General features: G+C 40.7%; 1 protein-coding gene across 5 annotated transcripts in view; it reads left to right on the forward strand.

The window, feature by feature from the left end:
* The window catches only part of LOC147164285 (aryl hydrocarbon receptor-like), a 60209-nt gene that overhangs the window by 25540 nt on the left and 14592 nt on the right, over positions 1–20077 (forward strand). For all 5 annotated transcript variants that reach the window (XM_086090693.1, XM_086090691.1, XM_086090695.1 and 2 more), the window contains 3 exons: positions 4520–4629; positions 12387–12476; positions 13827–13959. In XM_086090693.1, coding sequence (XP_085946819.1) covers positions 4520–4629; positions 12387–12476; positions 13827–13959 — 333 coding nt within the window. The remainder of the gene's footprint in view (positions 1–4519; positions 4630–12386; positions 12477–13826; positions 13960–20077) is intronic.

Genomic DNA, 20077 nt, shown 5'->3' on the forward strand with positions numbered 1-20077 from the left:
TGCATAGTAAAATACACACTTAAGTATTTATAGATCTGCATCAAAATTATTCTTTGTTGTACTTCAACCTCACTGATGGTTGGTCAACTTTTTTGTATTAAGCATGTTTTAATTTGACTGGGTTGGATTGAAATTTATTACAGGGTGGCTGTAGTTACTGCTTCTATTTTCTGATGCCTTAAATGTTTAAAATACAACATGAGTTTGCCTTAAACACAGTGTCTGAATTATGTCTGAGAAAAATAAGACTTCTATTTAAAGCAAAGTCAACATCATCAAGGACAAGCAATGAATTTACAAAAAGCTCCCGAAGGCAGGTGAAGTATGACGGCATGTCTAATTTTCAGGGTCACTGCTCATCTGTCAACTTTCATGTATCAATCATCAGAGCATACGTCAAAGCTCATGACGTCTTCCTTGACGTTCAAGCACATTAATGATGATATCAATATCTTGACGCATTTCATTTTCTTCAATCAGGATCATTGTCTGACAGCAATAAGGTGCTAAGATGCATTTGTATGCTAATGGTTAGCATGCACAGATGCAGTAGCCTTAAAGCGTCACGTATCCACTGGTAACATGTTAATGAAGAAATAGCCTACAGAATTACACATCTCGACCAAAGTCTGCTTGCAGAGGCTCTTAAATTACTTAAAAGTCCGTTCGTGTTACATTAAAATGACTTGTGTTGACATACAATTAAACTTTGCTAAAATTCAAAGGACCATACCACACTGTAAAGCATAGGTGTCAAACTCCGGTCCTGGAGGGCCGCAGTCCTGCAGGATTTGGATGTTTCCGTTCTCCAACACAGCTGATATATGATCAGCTCATCAGCAAGCTCTGCATAAGCCTGATAACGATCCTGCTGATTGGAATCAGCTTGTGTTGGAAGAGGGAAACCTGCAAAACCTACAGGACTACGGACCGGAGTTTGACACCTATGCTGTAAAGTGTGACCCTTCAAAATCAAACCCTTTCAAATAAAATGATCGCCTTCACGTTTTAATTGCTTAGCTAGCTTCTTTTGTAGTACGTTTTTGAGCGAAGCAAAGACAAACGTAGTGAGGACACGATGTAGCGTCGTGTCATACCAGGTCACTCGGTCTTTTTCATGAATGTTCTTTGTTTTCATGGCACCCTATTATGCTAAAATAAGCCCATTTGGGAACGGCAAGATGTTTCATGCAGTTGACTGGAAACGCCCGTGGGTGACTCCCGCAGAGCTAGCTATTATGCTACATGTATGTTATGGCAGCGGGGAATGTAAATTTTTCATAGCGTACACTTCTGCCCACTGAAGCTTGCTAACGAGATCTGCTCTTTGTCCTCCTCTGGCCATTCAAGAGGCTTTGTGCTGGCCCACTTTTAAGAGCAGTATTCAGCTACTAACCACATCGCCACATACTTGCAATTTACCACATGCTGGAATCAACAAAAGACAAAAAAAAACATTAGAATATTAATAGTTATACTATTAGAACATTGAATGACAATGATAGAATATTTAGAGATTGAAATTAGCTTTTTAATTAGGATATTTTTTTTAGTTCCCATGTCTGTAAGTGGATTTTCACTCGTGAAGGCAACACATAATTGCCTAGTCGTTGAATTGCACTTGTAGCAGCACATGCAGCACACAATACACCCAAAGTTCCATAATGTGTGAAATTAATAGCATAGTTTCTTTTACTTGTTGTAGGGAGTCAATCCCTATTGCTGACTTTAGGCAGGGTACACCCCCTGGGCTTATTTGAGGCCATTTGCAAGGCACGTCCAGTATTAGGGTCCTATATTAGTGGACAGGCGCTTGGCGTAAAAATGGGTGCATCTTTATATTTGTGCCGTGGCAAGATTAGTTTAGCATGTTTGGGAATTGTATGTGGCATGTTTTCTATTGTACGCCCCCAGCGCATCTGGCAATTTGGTGACCATACGTAGACTAGATTTTAGACTACGGTACCTAAAAGCATGTCTAAATTTTGGCGCAGGTGGTGTAACGTGATTTTGGTGGATTTGATCAAGGTGCAGGCTAGTGTTAATTTTATTAGACATTTTTAAATTTAGGCTGTTTTAGTTTAAATCACACTTGTTAGATTTGATCAGTTAGTCAACCTCATCCCGTTTTTATTTAGTCAACTTTTAGTCGACTATAAATCTAGCATTTTCTGTTTTTGGCTGTCCCTTGTGTTTGTGCATGTTGCACTTACTGGCGGCAGATTTGAAGGGGGTGTCACTATGTGTCACATGACAGTGTCACAGTGACAGATTAGCAGAGACTATATTTTACAATATCAAATAATTTTCGTCCAGTCTTTATTAATTGAAGTACATTTTCGTCTCGTCTTTATTAGTTGACAAAAATGCATACTGATTTAGTCCCAGTTATTATTTATTGATGAGGGTTTTAGTCTTGTCTAGTTTTCGTCCAGTGAAAAATGTGTGTTGACGTAAATATTTTTGTTTTGGTTTGGTTGTTTGTTTGGAGTGCTGGCAGACAGATTCTGATCTCGTGTGATGCATGCCATCCATTTCATTGATAAATATGACAACAGGGAATTTCTGCGCTGAATTTAAAGGGAATAAACTGGAAGCCACTTTGATTGGCTGGGAGTCGGCTGCGTCCCCTCCCCTCCCACAACGGTGGATAACAACGCAAAACACTCTATTCTATCTGCGCTAGTCAAGCAGAATTCCGTAAGAAAGAAACCTATACACACAGTTATACTGCGCATTGCTTTAGACTTGCGCTCTGCACAAAAATAGGGCCTTTTGACTCAACTCAACATTTTTTTTTTTTATAACATTTTCACAAAAGATGCAGCTCTATCAAAGTGATGTATAGAAACCATAAACTAATAGCAACAATCCAATCATAAATAACCAAACAAAATCTTCTCCATTTAAAATACACCAGAACTCCTTCCACAATGGAACGTCGCATACAAGCGGTGCAGTTTCATTCCCATTAGCTGCACATCTTGTTTGATGCTGTTATACTGTAAAAGAAGGATAAGAGATGTTGCCCAGCAAAGGTCGCCGGGATCAGAGATGTTACGATCATAGTGTGCATGATGTCACTCACGTTTGCAATAAACAGCAGAAAGTTCGTACGTTGGTGAGTAGGCCAACAAATATTCACATATGCCCGCAAAGTCCAAACAGGAGGTCCTGTGCCGAGTTTTGAAGCAGGACCTCTCAACTCTGAGGCTGGGATGCTACCCACTACCTGACCGTTATCCATCCCATCTTTTATTCTGATTATTGGTAAACTCAAGATTCATCTGAAAGAATATTTAATATACAGTAAATATCTGCATTAAACGTTCACAAAATGGATATAAACATAACTGGGTCTCCACAATGTAAGACATTAGGCCTCGTCGATCATGAGGTGACGTCATGAGAAAGAGAGCAACGGGCTAGCACATTAATCTCTGACCCCAGCAGGAGCACCGTGCCACGACCCATGATGACCGCTGACCTTGGGGTTCAGGGGGGCATGACGTATGACATGATGGGGCAACGAGGTTTTTGGGTTAGCTCTTTTGTTGTCTGCCAAGGAGGGTTAACAAGGAGTCCATGTGTTAATGGTGGGGTGAGCTTCTCAGCTATCATATGGACTTGCTGCTCGGACCTTCACACGGGACACGGCTTTGGTCTGACACCCCTGACCTTATTCTCAAACAAACTGCATGTGACATAATCCAACATACTCATACTTACTCATACTAACTTGTTGCCGTGATTGCCTTGTTATGACTTTTGGAAGCTAGTGGCAAGAAACCCATAACCCCAAACTGTAGGAGCAGGTTAGCCAGTCACGGTCTCGAATAAAGTCATTTCCAGAGAAGGCACATTAACAATGGTAGCAAACTGTCAAAGTGGTGGGAAAAAAATAGTACGCAATTTATGTACTGTTGTGTGTGTAAAGTCTTAAGAATTAAGGAGCATTCTTTGGGTAATTAGATGACAAATCATCCCCCCCCCCTCAACCCCAAAAATCTGAAAAATTTAGCTAAGCAGATTTTGATTTCGTCAAAACTTGGTGTACTTGTTGACAGCGATGGCACAACACCCACCCTAAAATATAGACCAATCGGAGCAGGGGTTTGAGAGCTACGACCCACTGAATTTTTTTTTTTTTTTGGGCAAAAAGGGGCATGGCCTGTAAACAGGAGGCGATGGTTTGAATCCCACCTGAGACTGATTGCGGTTTAAGTTTATTCATTCAATTTACTTGGTAAGCATTTCACAAACATTCCACATGCATTAATTTTTTACTAGCATTCAGCTTTCAGCATTCACTTGCAATTTCTCCAGAAATTGCATTTTGTCTAGTTGAACGATGACATTTATTGAATATACAAGCCACTGGATGATTTGGCATGATGGAACCCAATTCATATTTTGTTTTTAATCTTAATAATTTATCATTGCAACCCTATCAAGTTAGCCAACACATTTTTGGATTTGGGAATTAAAGACCAGCTTCATATGTCTCCTCTCTCCACAGTGGCCCTGACCAACCGGGACAGAGTCACTCCAGTCAGCGTGAACAATGTTGATGGAAAAACAGCAGGAGCTGTGGACGCCAAGATTCCTGAAGGAGAACTTTTACTGCAGGTCAGTAACGATGGAAAGTGATCAAAAGATTATTTTATGACGTCACTGAATCCCAACAACTGTTCATGGTCCAACAACATGTCCCAATCTAACCCCATGTATTTTTCAATCTCTGAAAAGTCCCCAAAATTCTATTTAGGCCATCTATTTGGATGCCAAAATCCTCAGGGTGGCTTTTCAATCGACACATCTGGCACTGTCTGCCGCGCGCTCATGCAACAATACAGCACTGTTTTGTGCACTTGCACAGTCTGCTGCTTGCTGACTAAAATACTTCTAATCTGAACCTGCATTAAAGCACTCAATGTTTGAGATTGCTTACAATGGCCTGCATCTGTTTGTTTGTCAGCGGAATAATAATACAAAATTACGACTAGGCTGGTTTTCTAGACATTTTTGTGACAATATCAAGGAGGAAGCCTTTACAATGTACGGGGTGACAGGGGTGTCAAACTATGTTTTGTCTCTGGTCACATGGTAATAACGTTTTACTTCAGAGGGCCGTTATGACTGTGAAACGAAATTAATGTATCATCGCCTCATATTACTACTGTATACACAACAAATTGCTGGATGCTTGGTTCTGAAATTTATAATCCGGTACACAAACTACTGACTCCAGCCAAAGTGACGTCACTGCCCATGCACAAGCCATGTAAACTGGACTCGAACAACAAACAAACAAATTAACACAAAAATAATAAATAATTAAATGGATACTTGACTTATTTAGCCATTTTCAGCAGTAAGAAGTTGATAGTTTGTCTATAATTAATTCGATTATTTTTCATGTACCACATTTTGCCACTTGTTGTCGACTGAAAATGACATCAGGTCTCAGGTAACGACCAATCAGGGCTCAGTTTACGAACGTCACGTGACCAAACTCAGAAAACAGGTCGTTGCTCGTTACCTGAGCTCTGAGCACCTGTGATGTCATTTTCAGTCGACAGCAAGTGTCAAAATGTGTTTTTAAAGGTATTAATTGTACATGAAATATAATGAAGTTGTCAAATTAATTATAGACAAAATATTAGCATTGTAAAGTTCAGATGGAAACTTTCACCGGTTCTTTTATCTTGAATGTTTGCTATACTAATAATAACAGCCAGGAGACTGCATATTCTCAGTTGAACTATTTACTGGATGCCAGAAAGATCGAGCACACAACTGTGGAGCCTTATCTGCTGAACGCGGAAGAAGGCCTGCTCTATTCAAAATGATACTCTTTTACTGTCTTCGCCACCCTAACCCTAAACCTAACCCACCCAAATGGGGGACGGCTCAGCGTAGTCCGTGTAAAAATGTGTGACCTGATGGTCTTAACTGGTTTCAACTGGATAAGTGCGCCAACAGCCGAGCTCAAATCACATATCAAATAATTAAGATACCTAATCTTACAACATCTTACTGCTAAAAATGGCTAAATTAGTCAAGTATCGCTTTAAGTTATTTAAATGATAGAAATTATCATATTTTCCTGAACAATGGAGGAATTTGTCCATTGTTAGCATGAAGACATGTCTCAGTCTACCAAAACACATTGAAAAACAACATATTGCAATTAGGGCGTGCACCATCAGTGACTTTTTAGAGACGGACAAAAATGTAAACAATGTTGCATACTGTAATGGTAGGAGCTTTTTCCAAGCGCATATTTTGACAGTGCTAGTCAAGGTAGCGTCACATGCGTTCTACTAATTGGTAGATCTAATTGAATGGGACACAACCTCAACCTGATCAATTACTTTTCAACTTCCTGTATTAGTGTCTTTCACACAAGTGACTGGTTGACAGTGGGACAAAAGCGAACATTTTCCAGTTTTGGCGGCATCAAAGGGAGGAAGTCGAACTGCACGAAACAGGAACGGGTGGGTGGGGGATTGGGGGGAGAACACCTGGCACTTATTTCTCTTCTTATTGGAAGCAGTTGTCGCTTGTTTGACAGCTATTTTATGCAACACACTACAGACTGACTTTGTTACAAGACCAATTATTTGAATGCAAAAATCCATGCTAACTGTGGCACACAATCTGTAGGGATACTGTTCTCATGCTTTAAATATGGTGGATCTCTGTTGTAAAAGATCGGCTTTATTGAGTCACTATAGTCACTGTAGTTTCTATGAGCTCTTTTCCATGTGGACAAACGGTTTTGTGATACAAACCATCTGGCACATCAGGTTAATTAAATCTGTCTGATGTGAACATCTGCCGGAAGTCTAGCTTCAACGTTGCCCCAAATTAAACATTATTTATTACTCTACTTAATACGGTCTGATCTTATCTTCTCACAAACATTTCAAAGATACTATAAAACAAATAATACATTAAATTTGTCCATATTATATTGATCCTTAAAAAAAAGGCTAAACAGTGCATCCAGTCTTGGTTCATGGCAGTTTTATACTGTATATGTGATTGGATGGAGCGAAAACCCACTGGCTGCCAGATCGCTTTTGATCTACTGGAGTCATTGATTTTCCAGTCCAATTCCTCCCAATGTGCACCAAACTGGCATTCCAGGAGGGGAAGGAGCCGCCTACCCACCCACAGCAACCCGATCCTGCCGGGGAGGTTTCGTTATGTCGTTCTAGTCTGCAATTCTTTTGGCTCGCCTGTAATGAAACATGAAAGCTCATATGGAGAAACGGGCTCGGTCAGGAGGTGACCATTCCAAAAAGGGGGCTTCTTCCTGCTTGCTTCTGCTTTATTTGTGAAAACAATGTTTTTCTTTGATGCATATCATTTTGTATATGACTATTTTTATATGCCAAGTGGTCCAAGTGACAAATCTCTGTCGGCCAACCAAGAGCATGCTGTATTTATGATGGAGATTATTAAAAATGGGTACTTTGTCCAAATGGGTCCAAAATTCAACATATTAAGTTTAATCCAAAGTATAGACTCCAGTCCACTTAGTGGTAGTACATCAGGTTTACCAATACAGGTGAGAAGTAAAGACGGCCATTTAGACCTGGAATGTAAGGGTATTGAAATGTAGGAAAGTAATGAGCAAATATTTTGAGAAACAAAGAAAAATGCTTACCGTGCCAAACATTTCCGTACGGTACTGCTCGTTGGAAACACGGCTGGAGTGACTACATAACATCAGTTTCCTCCAGCAAAAATATTTTTTCTAGGAAAAAAAAAAACCTCCCCCAGAAAATAATCAATCTTAACTAAATAGCATTGGTAAATTTATCGCAAAATTAACTTGTTTCATGCAAAACTATACCTTTCGTATCATTAAACAGTTTTTTGTCAGTTTGGTGGGTGCTAATGTGATATCCTCAGCTTTGACATTTAGGTGTTGATGTTTATCATGGAAGAAGTGTGGCAGATAATTGCAGTGACTTTGTGTGTGTGTGTGTGTGTGTGTGTGTGTGTGTGTGTGTGTGTGTGTGTGTGTGTGTGCGTGCGTGCGTGCGTGCGTGCGTGCGTGCGTGTGCGTGTGCGTGCGTGTGTGTCCAAAAGAATAACATGAAGTCTCTGGCATTAGTCACTTGCTCAACCGCCCCTGGCCTGGTTTGGGAATGAGATGGCTGTGCTTCTATGCATGTTAGTGTTGACATTTTTGTGTGTTTGTTGTGACCTGTTTGTTTACGGAATGTTGGTAAATGCAGAAAGGGCATGTGCACACTAGGTGAGCTGGAAATATCAGTGCTCCGATTCACCTAAGAGGCTTCTTCCCTCTTTTTTCCCCATCCTTTTTCAACCTTTATAGGTGCTGTCATGCATAGCCATAGGCCATAAAGAGGATTCCAAAGTAAACTCTGAACACCAATTAATAACAATAAAAGTTTCATTAAATATGGTAGAACAGAACGGGAGTGAACAAATAGCAACAGGGTAACAAAAAAACAACAACAAAGACAAAAGGTCGTGAAAAAGACGCAAAGTATACTATATAACTAAAGGTGGTGGACGAAGGCAGGGCAAAAAGGAGATGGCAAAAACTAAAGTTTTGTCAAAATATTACATTGGACCTGCGCAAGGGACAAACGGAAATCAAGATGTCATTACTATAAAATGATGGGGGAAAAAACAGTAGACACACTGGAGAACAGGAAAAATGAATAGAATGCTGAAGACAAACAATTACTAGACCAATGGAGGTTAAAAAATTAAATATTCCAATGTCACCTTTCTTCCACAGCTGCACCTATAAACCAGCTGATTGGCAAATGGAAAGCAGGTGTGCAATAAGAAGTCCCTGCCCACCAATGCTCACCAAGGCAAATGAAACGCAAACTATTAGGGGTGTCAAAATTAGTGCGTTAATTTTGTATTAATTTAAAGTTCCTTTAACGGCACAATTGTGTTGAATGCGCGATTAATGACAGCCCCTAATTGGAAAGCCTGTACTGGGGTAATTCCAGACATGTCCACGTCAAAATTGAGCAGTAATAAATTTAATAGTAATGCATATAGTTTTGGAGACTGGGGTCAAGTTGTATTTTACCATTTGAAAAATGTGCAGAATTTCACAAGTTACTTAATGTTAAAGATTAGGTAGCTCTTAATATGAAAAGAAAAATGCACTGAGCTGTCACCAATGTCTTACAAATGCAATTATGCCATCTAGTGGCAGAAAAAAATTACCTCAACATAAATCAATATGACACTTTTTTTTTTTACAGTACAGTACATCTTTTTAATATTAACTAAATTTTATGAACTATTATGATCTAATTACTAAAAAATGCAGCAATATTTCTATTAGTTTAAAAAAAATCCACTTTTATTTTAACAAGAGTATGAAACTTAGAAAAAGAATTATTATGCATTTTATTGTATTAAGAACAGGTATAAAATTTGCGATTAAGTGTGAGTTAACGATTGAAGTCATGCGATTAATTACGATTTTAAAAAATTATCGCCTGACACCCCTACAAACTATAAAACTATAACCGGTGCCTGTATGTTGGGAAGTTTCTCTCTGTCTTTGAGTCGGGAGATGTTTCTTCCAGCTAAACATGAGATTTCAAATTGGAAGAAAAACAATGTATTTGATGTAGTCACAGATGAAGGTAAAAAATGCATCTCAACAAGGTGGGTGTGTACATTAAAGGAAACGGCTGCTGGTGTTGCGCCAAAGGCCCAACTAGTAGCAAGAGGTTTTGAGGAGATGAACACCAAGGACCTTCCCAAAGACTCACCTACATGTGCTACAGAGTCTTTGAAGATGATCATGGCTGTCATATGTCATAACAAGTGGCAGCTAAATTCCATGGACATTAAAGCAGCCTTTTTTACAAAGCAAGACACTAACCAGGGATATTTACATCTGCCCTCTTCAGGAGGCACAGAGCACAGATGCGTTTTCCACAAATGTCATCCCTCAGTTGAAAACTGCTTTCCAAGTTGGCAGGGAAGAGTACAGTAACTTTAGTTACCAAAGAATGGAAATACATTATTTTCAAGATGAGACACAGACACATCAAAGTACACGCATAAAAAACCTGCAAAGTATCACAATAGATCCTACCAGAGCAACACAACGTGACGGACCACTGACTGACAATGAAATGCTCAAATCGAAGATAGGACAAATATTGTGGCAGAGCCGACCAGATTTGATGTGTGACGTTTCTATCTTGGCATCTCGCACTAAACATGCCACAATTCAAACTCTACATTGTGCAAACAAGCTCATTAGAAAACTTAAATCAGAGAAGGTCAGGTTGAGGTTTCAGTACCTGGAAGAAAACAGCTCCCTCAAACTTGTAGTGTTCAGTGATTCCTCTCTTGGAAGCTTCTCTGATGGTGGTGCACAGGGTGAGCATTTCATCATGCTCATGGGTGAAAAAGGAACATTCTCACCCATATCCTGGCAGTCAAAACTGGTCAGGAGAGTTGTGCGGAGTCCATTAGCAGGTGAGACTCTAGCTCTTGCAGATGGGATTGACAGTGCAGTTTTTCTTGCAACACTGTACACAGAAATCACAACTGGCAACTGTTGATGCAGAAATGTACCCAATGTGTGTGTAACAGACAATAATTCTCTTCTGGATGCAGTAAAATCCACAAAGTCTGTTACGGAGAAAAGACTGCGTCTTGAGATCAGTAATGTGAAGGAGCTGATGCTCTATGGGACTGTTCAGGAAATGGTCTGGTCAGATACCAAAGAACAACTTGCCAACTGCTTAACCAAAACAGGGGCCTCTGCACTTGGCCTCTTGAGGGTCCTTAGCGAAGATGTTTGCAAACTTAAAATTTAAATGTTACTTCTAATGCTGTGTTCCAACTGTACTGTTTTTCTTTTTTCGCTGTATGTTCTGTAAGACATTCATATTTATGTTAATGTGGTACTTAAAAAAAGGGGAGATTGTTAAATTGTGTTTTTTTTTAATACAGCGCATGTGCGTGAGGTTTTGGAGGTACCGCGAGAGTTTTCGCTGGTTTTGTTTTGACGGCTCCATGTAACAAACATGGATTGTTGGACTGTGATTCGACCTGAATGGAAGTAAAGAACGTGTTCTCTAAACGTCTGTGGTTATTGGATTAACACTTGGTGCTTGGGTTCTGATCATTTGTTGTCTTTTGTGTCCTGGGTGCTTGAGGTTGAAGTTAGCCTGCATCTTAAATTCCTGCCTTTATGTTTTTAACTGTCTTTGTATTCTTTCTAGACGACATTAATTTTAGCTTAAAATAAGGAATTAAACATACTTCTGTTGTATCATTAACTTATTTGCTCCCCAAAATTTATAAATACGTTTATATTTATGTTTTTTTAAATGTTTTTTTTTTTATGCTAAAGCATACAGAAGGCTTTGGTGCAGCCTCTGAAAGCAGGTGGCAGCAGAGTATAAGAGATCAACCAGGGCCATGTTGCAACAAGCTGTTTTCCCCACTGTTTTAAACAGATTTGTGATTAATGATTAAACTTATCTATATTCGTATGCTAATTGCTGCAAAAATGAAAACAGATAGAAATATATATTTTTCTCCTGATGAAAGAAGAGACTCAAATCTTTCTTTTGGTATGTCCAATATTCTGTTGGCTTTGCAAAATCAGTCAAAATCCAGTAAAACAGTCGGGAGCGAAAGAGGTTGCTTCAGTGAAAACGGCTGGGAGTGAATGAGTTAATGATTGTTACACTCACAGAAATAAAACTTGTATGACAGAAAAAGAGAAATGGGAAAAATTGATAGATGGATGATGAATAGTTTGCTGCCTAAACAGGTTTCCATAGCGATTAAAAAGAAACTTAGCCAGCACCAATCTCATATGACTCATCACTAATCCTGACACAAGACAGTGATGACAGAAATACTTGTGCCATGATTCAACATTTAACAGGAAACCTTTTGTATGCTTATCAACATTTTAAAATAATTTTAAATAATAATCTGAATTATGTGGCAGTTTATATCTTCATGTAGGCTTCCACTCGTAGCACCAACATACTGCCATCGCCCAAAAAAATTAATAAAGAAATAAAATCAAGGACTTTGCATGCCTTAAATATATCTGAAGATAAACACTTTGTCTTAATAGCCAATTAATTGGCAGCGACATGATCCAAGTAGGTGCTTATAACCCTTAAATATAATACTCTTAATAGATTTTCTTGCAATGCATGTTATTGCACCTTGAGGTGACCTAAATGTGCACACTGATGATTGTTGTGTTAATTTGATTGTGGGTAAACATTACGTAACAATCATACGTGACTAAAATTAGCAGCATGACTTTGCCACTCTGTTCACTGCTACTAGACTTAACACAAACTCTGTGTTGCTTCCTCTAGGCTCTCAATGGCTTTGTCCTGGTCATCACTGCCAGTGGTACCATCTTCTTCTCCTCTCACACCATCCAGGATTACTTGGGCTTCCATCAGGTCACTGATCACATTTGTCATTCAGTCGTGCCGTACGATTTGGCTTTATGACTTTATCACCTCACGTTTGGATGGGTAGGTTGCATGCAGCATCTGCTGGAAACTGCTCAGCATCCTGGGGTTCACTCACCTGCATGATGCAAATAATTACAGCAGAATTCTCCATAGCAACTTGTCCCACCTCAGCTATTATCCCGGTTGGTCGGTCCAGGATCCATATATCAGCAGTCATCGTCACGTAGCCCCTCTCCAAAAAGGAGATGAGGTGACAGGCGAGAGAAGTGTTTGAAAAACAGACCTACATGTGTTTGTTTAGAACTAAAAGCAAGAGTATAAAAATACGTTTTGAGGCGGGATTAAAAAAATTCTACTAAATTAGCGTCTTTAATTACCGCAGGTAAGGCAGTCCAGAGTTCTGAAGCCCAAATATAAAAATACTCTTAAAACTACGGACTTTTTTGGGGGGCACTGGGAATCATTAAAAGCCTAGCATCTTGCAAACAAAGGTTTCTGGTTTCTGGTTTGCTTAGCTGTGTAATATTTTACGAGTAAGTATCAAAAACCTTAGAATTGCATCTCAAGTGGACCGGGAGCCAATACAAATTGGCTAGTATCAGAGTAATATGATCAAACTTTCTTTTTCTCGTCAGGAGTCTTACCGCAGCAGTTTGTACTAACTGCTGTCTTTTAATAAAATTGCAGAGATGTAATAACACAGTTCTGGCTACACAGATTACAGAAATCGCGTGAGTTAGTTAGCTTTCAGGATTTATAGTGTGTAGGTATCATTGGCACAACAGTTAAGGTTATTGTTATATTTACGTACAATAGCACCAAACAGAAGCATGTATATGCTGAACAATAGAGGACTGAGTACTGAGCCTTGTGGCACTCCGCAGATGAAGTTACAACATTCAGAGTCTTTTCTGAGAGATAAAATCTGAACTTTATACTATTTTGTTCTGTAAAATGTACATCCAGATTCTTATTTATTGTACATTGAATCCCGGTAAATTGTAGAAGCAGTTACAGTTTATTATACATTCAATACCAGTAAAATGTACAAGTTGTTCTGTAAAGTTACATTTGCACTTTATTTTATTTTATTTCTTTTTTTTTTACAGAATTTCTCTGGTAACCACAGCTGCCGGGTTTCCCCCGTAAAAACAGATTATTTTTTTCTTCACAGTTTAGGATTAAATTCATGTATCCATATATCCAATTAGTATTCATCAACAAACTGGAGGGGAATAGCAATTACCTATCTGTTAAATTTAGGATGTTGTTATGCCACAGTCGGCTGTGGCTCAGAATTTGACTCACCATTTCATCCTTCTTCTTTTTTTCTAGACCGATGTCATGCACCAGAGTGTTTATGAACTGGTCCATACGGAGGACCAGCAGGAACTGCGCAGAAACTTACACTGGGCGTTGAATCCACCTCCTGCAGCACCGGCCGCCATCAGCCAGGATTCGCCTCAAGGTTGTTGTCTCTTCTGGATGTTATCACTTCATCAAGACCATATCAAAATGAAAATCCATCTGAAACGGGCATAAAATCTTGAGGGTTTTTCCTCCTGATGCCTGCCAAGATGAAAGCGTAGGGCTAGTTAAATTCTCTAACAACTTTCTTATCTTAATAGTGAGCGAGAGAATGATTCTGAAATTCTATTGAAAGATGGCTCCATCATTGTCCTGTTATGTGCATGTTTTATTTGTCCTGACAGTAGAATACATTCTCTTCCTTCCTCTTCCTCGTTGGGGCAAACTGTGGTTATCTAATAAGACAGCGTGTCATTTGTATTTGATGGAGACTCCCTTTTTCGATGATAACTTAACTACAACAAAAAGCCCATTTTGGCATACACACTTTGGGAATTCAAAATCAGACGTTTAGTACACACAGTTTAGGCAGTAAGCCATAAGACTGTCCCTCAGGTCGGGTCACATGACCTCGTAATCTTCAGCGGGTTTACGAGGTGAAGTGGTCCCCATCTGTATTTTGGTTGTAAGATGCTTATGTCTGTGTCTTTGGATTTTAGCAATGTGTTCAAGATAAGACCTATAGCTCTGACACAAACTCTTGATCCCAAGCCACAAGTGTTATCGCTGTAGTGCAACTTGGACAGTGCAACAAGGTTTTTTAGTGGTAAATGTATCATTAAACCTAAGGTTGAACATGATTCAGACATTATGGCAACAAAATCATTACTCTTTTCTAGCTCTTGAATCTATATTACACAATTGCCTGCGTGAAAGAAATCCTCTCCAGGTTGTTCAGCTTGGCTACAAAGCTGAACAATCTGGAGAGGATTGCACGTCGGAACACAACGATGAACAGGAATCGAGATGAGGAAGAAACCGATTGAAGGGTGAGACTGGATGCGGGCTGCCATTTATCGCCAACTATCCAATGCTACTGGACCGAACTGATTAACCAGAGAACAAATCAATGTTTTGATCAACAAAGACTATTGGGAAGATGAACTTTTTGTATCAATCAACAACTTGATCTTTACGCAACTAGATTTTGATTACCATTTGGATTATCTTTTTTTTTTTTTAAAGATCTCAGTATTGTTCATTCGGTAATGTTATCATCATTGCTCTCTTTTTTAAATTTTTTAAAATATTTTGTATGTGGGTGAGTATGTGTATGTGCGTGTGTGCGTGCGTGTGTGCGTGCGTGTGTGTATTCGTTAGTTCACCAAAAACCTATTAAAAAAATCCCATACCGTTCACCTAAACCGAACACCGCCGTCAGGAGACCCGAGGAAGGACCAAAGAAAAGAAAGGAAAGTGAAATCCAGCACCGACCAGACACCACCCACCGGGCCGCCAACCAGAGTTCTTCACCAACCCCAGAAACATCTAAATTCCAACAAATCAGGGAGACCTCAAGAAACCAAAGGAGAGACTGAGGAAAGGAAGCAAGGACAGACGAAGCAGAGTGTGATCCACAGACACCAGCCTCCACCGATTCAATGACCTGAGGAAGAAGCAGATTGTGTCTGAGTTTCGATAGATGCTGGTATGGTGGATCTGGCATGCATGAAAATCTCCACCAAAGAGGGGAGCCGTCGACCCCCGCCAGGACAGAGCAAGCGCAACACCTCAGGGCCCCCCAGGCCGCGGCAGCACCAAAGGACGACCCCCGGGCCCCGCCAGGGCCACCGGCCGGAGAGCAAACCCAGGAGCAGGAGCGCCCCCCACCTCAACACGGCCCGCACCCCCAACCCAACACAGCAGGACGGGGCACTGCAGGCCCGCCAGGCACCCCACCGGTCCACAGCCCCCGCTCCCCCCACGACCCCCCCCCCCCTGCCCCCATCCACCCCCGCCATCCACCCCAACCCAGCCCCAGCCGCCCCCAGGTCCCCAAGCCCCCAGACACCCTTGAATGTGACCCCACCCAGTGTATATACAAGTGTGTGTGTGTGGTGCATTAAAATTGGGAGCAGGTGAACCGGAGCAGAGGGAAATTATATCCCCACACTCCGATCCACCCCCCTCCCAGGCATGTCAGTGAGTGTATGTGGTGCATTAAAAAAATAAATAGGGGAGGGGGGGCGGTGCGGCGGGGACACGGACAGGGGACCGTAGCACTGCTCTATACTGCGGTCTGCCCCAACCGATGGCACCCCGCCCGACCCCCCCCCCCCCCCCCACACACACACACAGTTGTGTGGTGCATTAAAATTGGAGGGGAGTTGTAGGGCGAAGACGGTGTTTCCACCCTACCTCACCCCCCAAAGTGTGTTATGTGCCCTATATGTCTATAAAAGTGTATTGTGCAAACCTAGTGCAGTGAGTTAAGAGGAGCGACCAGCGCCCCCCCCCCCCCTCCCCAACCGGGCGGGGGCAGGGGGCGCACCCGCCCACCAAACCCCCACCCACCCCACCGGGACCCCGGCGGGCATATGGGACATATAGGGCTCGCCCCCCGGATACTGGGGCCCGCCCGAGGTGCCAGGAGGTCCACCGGAGCGGGGCGGGCACAACACCAAACCCAGCCCACCTCACCGGCTCCCGGAGCGCCGAGACCCGGGCCACAGATGGAGCCCCCGGCCCAGGGGAGGGGAAGGAAGGCGTACAGGGGAGGGGGAAGGGAGGGGGGAAGGAGATGACAAGAAGGGCAAGGGGCAGCGGCAGGGCCGCAGAGAGAGGGCGAGAGGAGGAGGAAGGGTGACGAGAGAGAAGGCACAGGGAGGCGGAGGATGGGCGGGGAGAGGCGAGGAGGGAGAGGCAGCAAGGGGGAGGAAGGGGGAGGGGAGAGGGAACCACGGGGCACCCCGGCGTCCCACAGGCCCCGAACCGCGTCGCCGGGCCCAGAGCGACGGACCGCGCCGCCCCGGACACCAGGGAGAGCCCTGTAACGCAGCACCCCCCAAGAGACCCAGGGAACGGCCAAGACGTAGCCGCCACCCAGCAGCCAACAGAGGGGCAGACCCGCCCACGCCCAGCCAGGGAGGGACAGCACCTATAGAATTAACCCACTGGCATGCAGTGGATCCGAATATTTAACCCTTAGTGCCCATTGGAGGTGAATCTGCTCGATCCTGTTGGCAGCAGCTGGGTTCCTGACTATAAAAACACAACCATTAGTTACAAATTGCCAAATACATCAATGTAAGTTATCGCGATGCGGTGGCTCTCGCTAACAGGCAGAATTAAGTAAGCAGGTTCAGGTTAAAATACTATTTAAAGTTAAAATTCTATATACGTAGACCATGTTACTATAAATTTTGATATTTGTTTTTTATTTGAGGCAGATATTTTTTCCATTAAAATGTGATTTATGAGGAGGTTAGACCATTGGTCGATATTCAGAGTTTGTTTATTTTTCCAGTTAACAAGAATTGTTTTTTTGCGATAGTAAGGGCTACAAGTGTAGATTGAAATTTTTTATGTGGTAAGTCAGTTGTTGTTAAGTCACCTAGCAAACACAAGTTTGGAGAGAACGGTATCCTACAGTCCAAGATAGCGGAAAGTTTTTCTAAGACTTTAGTCCAGAAATACATAACCGGAGTACATAACCATAAAGCATGAAAATAAGTGTCTGTAGTGTTTTGTAAACACTGGAGACAAATGTCGGAGTCTAAGAGTCCCATTTTCTTCATCATATATTGAGTAATGTATGTTCTATTAATAATTTTATATTGGATAAGTTGTAAATTTGTGTGTTTTGTTATTTTAAAAACTTTTTCACAAACTTGAATCCAAAAGTCAGATTCCGGAGCTATAGACAAGTCTGTTTCTCATTTCGAGATGGGTAAAGACGTTTTATCAGTATATGAAAGTAACATATATTTTTGAGAGTTTTTTTGTTGTTGTCGGAGAAAGCTTGGTAATATCTTTAGCTAAAACAGGCGGTTGGAGCGTACCCCGAAGTGTTGGAATTTGTTTCTTTATCTTACTTTTAACTTGCAGATAATGTAAAAAATTTCCGTTTTTTATTTTGTATTTTTGGAGCAAGGATGCATATGATATAAACATATTATCTGAGAAGAGATGGTGGAGATGTGTAATTCCTTTCTGCTCCCACACACCTAAATAAAATGATTGGTTGTTAAGTTGAAAGTCGGGGTTATCCCATAGGGGAGAAAGCCCACAGGGCTCCACTTGGGCTTTTGTAATTTCTAGTGCCTTCCACCAGGCAGTCAGGGTGGCGGAAATCATTGGGTTTTTAAAACAATTATGTCGCTTAATCGATGTTGTAATAAAGAGTAAATCTAGAAGTCTGAGGTTATTACAATCCTTCGGTTCTAGTTCCAGCCAACAGTTAGTATCTCTGTTGGGTTGTGCCCATAAAATTATATATTGTAGCTGGTTAGCTATATAGTAGTGCATAAAATTTGGTGCCTCTAGACCTCCTTTGGATTTATTTTCTGAAGAGTAGATAGACTAATCTTTGCTTTTTTTTTTATTCCAGTAAAATTTTGTAACGGCTGAGTCCAACAACTGGAACCAGTTAGCCGTAGGTTTAAATGGAATCATTGAAAAAAAATAGTTTATTTGGGGTAAAACTTTCATTTTAATAGTGGTTATTCGTCCTATTAGAGAAATAGGAAGATTATTCCAGCGCTCCAAGTCACTATAAATGCTATCCAGAAGTGGAGTAAAGTTTAAATGAATTAAATCAGTTAATTTAGGTGAGATTTTTATGCCTAAGTATTTTAAATTACCTATAGGAAATGAGTAGTGTGGGTCCTGGCTTGCAGGGTTCCATTAATTTTCTGTAATAGGTAGAAGTGTTGATTTTGTCCAGTTAATAGAATAATCTGATAACTGTGAGAATGTAGTTATTAAGTTAAATACTTCCCCGAACGAAATAGCAGGCTTTTCTAAATAAAGTAAAATATCATCGGCATATAGATTAATTTTATGTTGTGCTACCCCAGAGTGAATTCCTTGAATCATTCTTTCCTGGCGTATGGCTAATGCAAGCGGTTCAATAAATATTGCAAATAATAAAGGCGACAGTGGGCATCCCTGTCTTGTGCCTCTCTGTAGAGTAAAACTCTTAGATATAATCCCATTAGTAGTAACAGTAGCTTTAGGAGAATCATATAATACTGACACCCAGTGAATAAATGACTTCCCAAAGCCAAATTTATTTAAAACAGCAAAGAGGAAGGACCAGTTAACTTTATCAAAAGCTTTTTCTGCATCCAATGATATAATAACTGCCTTTTTATCATGCCACTGTGACATACTAATAAGGTTAAAGAGCCTTCTAATATTATTAGTAGAGTGACGCTCTTTAATAAAGCCTGTTTGGTCGCTATGAATGATTGTCGGGATTACTATTTCTAATCTAGATGTAAAAGCCTTAGTGATAATTTTAATATCAGTGTTAATTAGTGAAATCGGATGGTAACTTGATGGAAGGGTGGGGTCTTTTTCTGGCTTTAATAAAAGTTTAATTGCTGCTGTATTCATGTGTGGGCGTATGTGACCATTAGTTTTAATTTCTGTTACTACTCTTACGAATAGTGGAGCAAGCATTAACCAGAAGTGCTTAAAAAATATAGCCGGATAACCATCCGGGCCAGGTGCTTTGCCATTTGGCATACTATCTAGAGCACTGTACAACTCGTTTATAGTAAGTGGCGCATCTAACATATCTTTATATTCAGTAGTTAACTGAGGTATATTTAAGCTACTGAGGTTAGGCTTATTAGTTTCTGAGTATAGGTTGTGATAATAGTTGTAAAAAATTTGATTAATTTCTTCTGGTGATTGTGTACATTCACCAGTTGTCCCTTTAATAGCCATTATAAGTGATGTTTCCCGATTGCGTTGAAGTTGGTTTGCAAGAAATTTACCTGATTTGTTATTATATTCAAAGTTGTTGTATCTCAATTGTTGTATTATAAACTCTGTCTTTTTAGTTAGCATATCGTGTAACTGTATTTTTGTATTTTGTAAGTCAGTCCATATTTGGTTATTTAGGTTTATTGCATACTCATCCGTCAGTTGTTTAATTTTATCTTCCAAGTCTTTTTCTAATTTTTCATCCTGTTTCTTTTTTATAAGATGAATATGATATAATTTTACCTCTAATTCCTGCTTTCCCAGTTTCCCAGACAAGAGATGGA

Source organism: Leptonotus elevatus, chromosome 12, assembly GCF_054856555.1.
Source record: "Leptonotus elevatus isolate MCC_2025b chromosome 12, RoL_Lele_1.0, whole genome shotgun sequence".
Classification (NCBI taxonomy): Eukaryota; Metazoa; Chordata; class Actinopteri; order Syngnathiformes; family Syngnathidae; genus Leptonotus; species Leptonotus elevatus.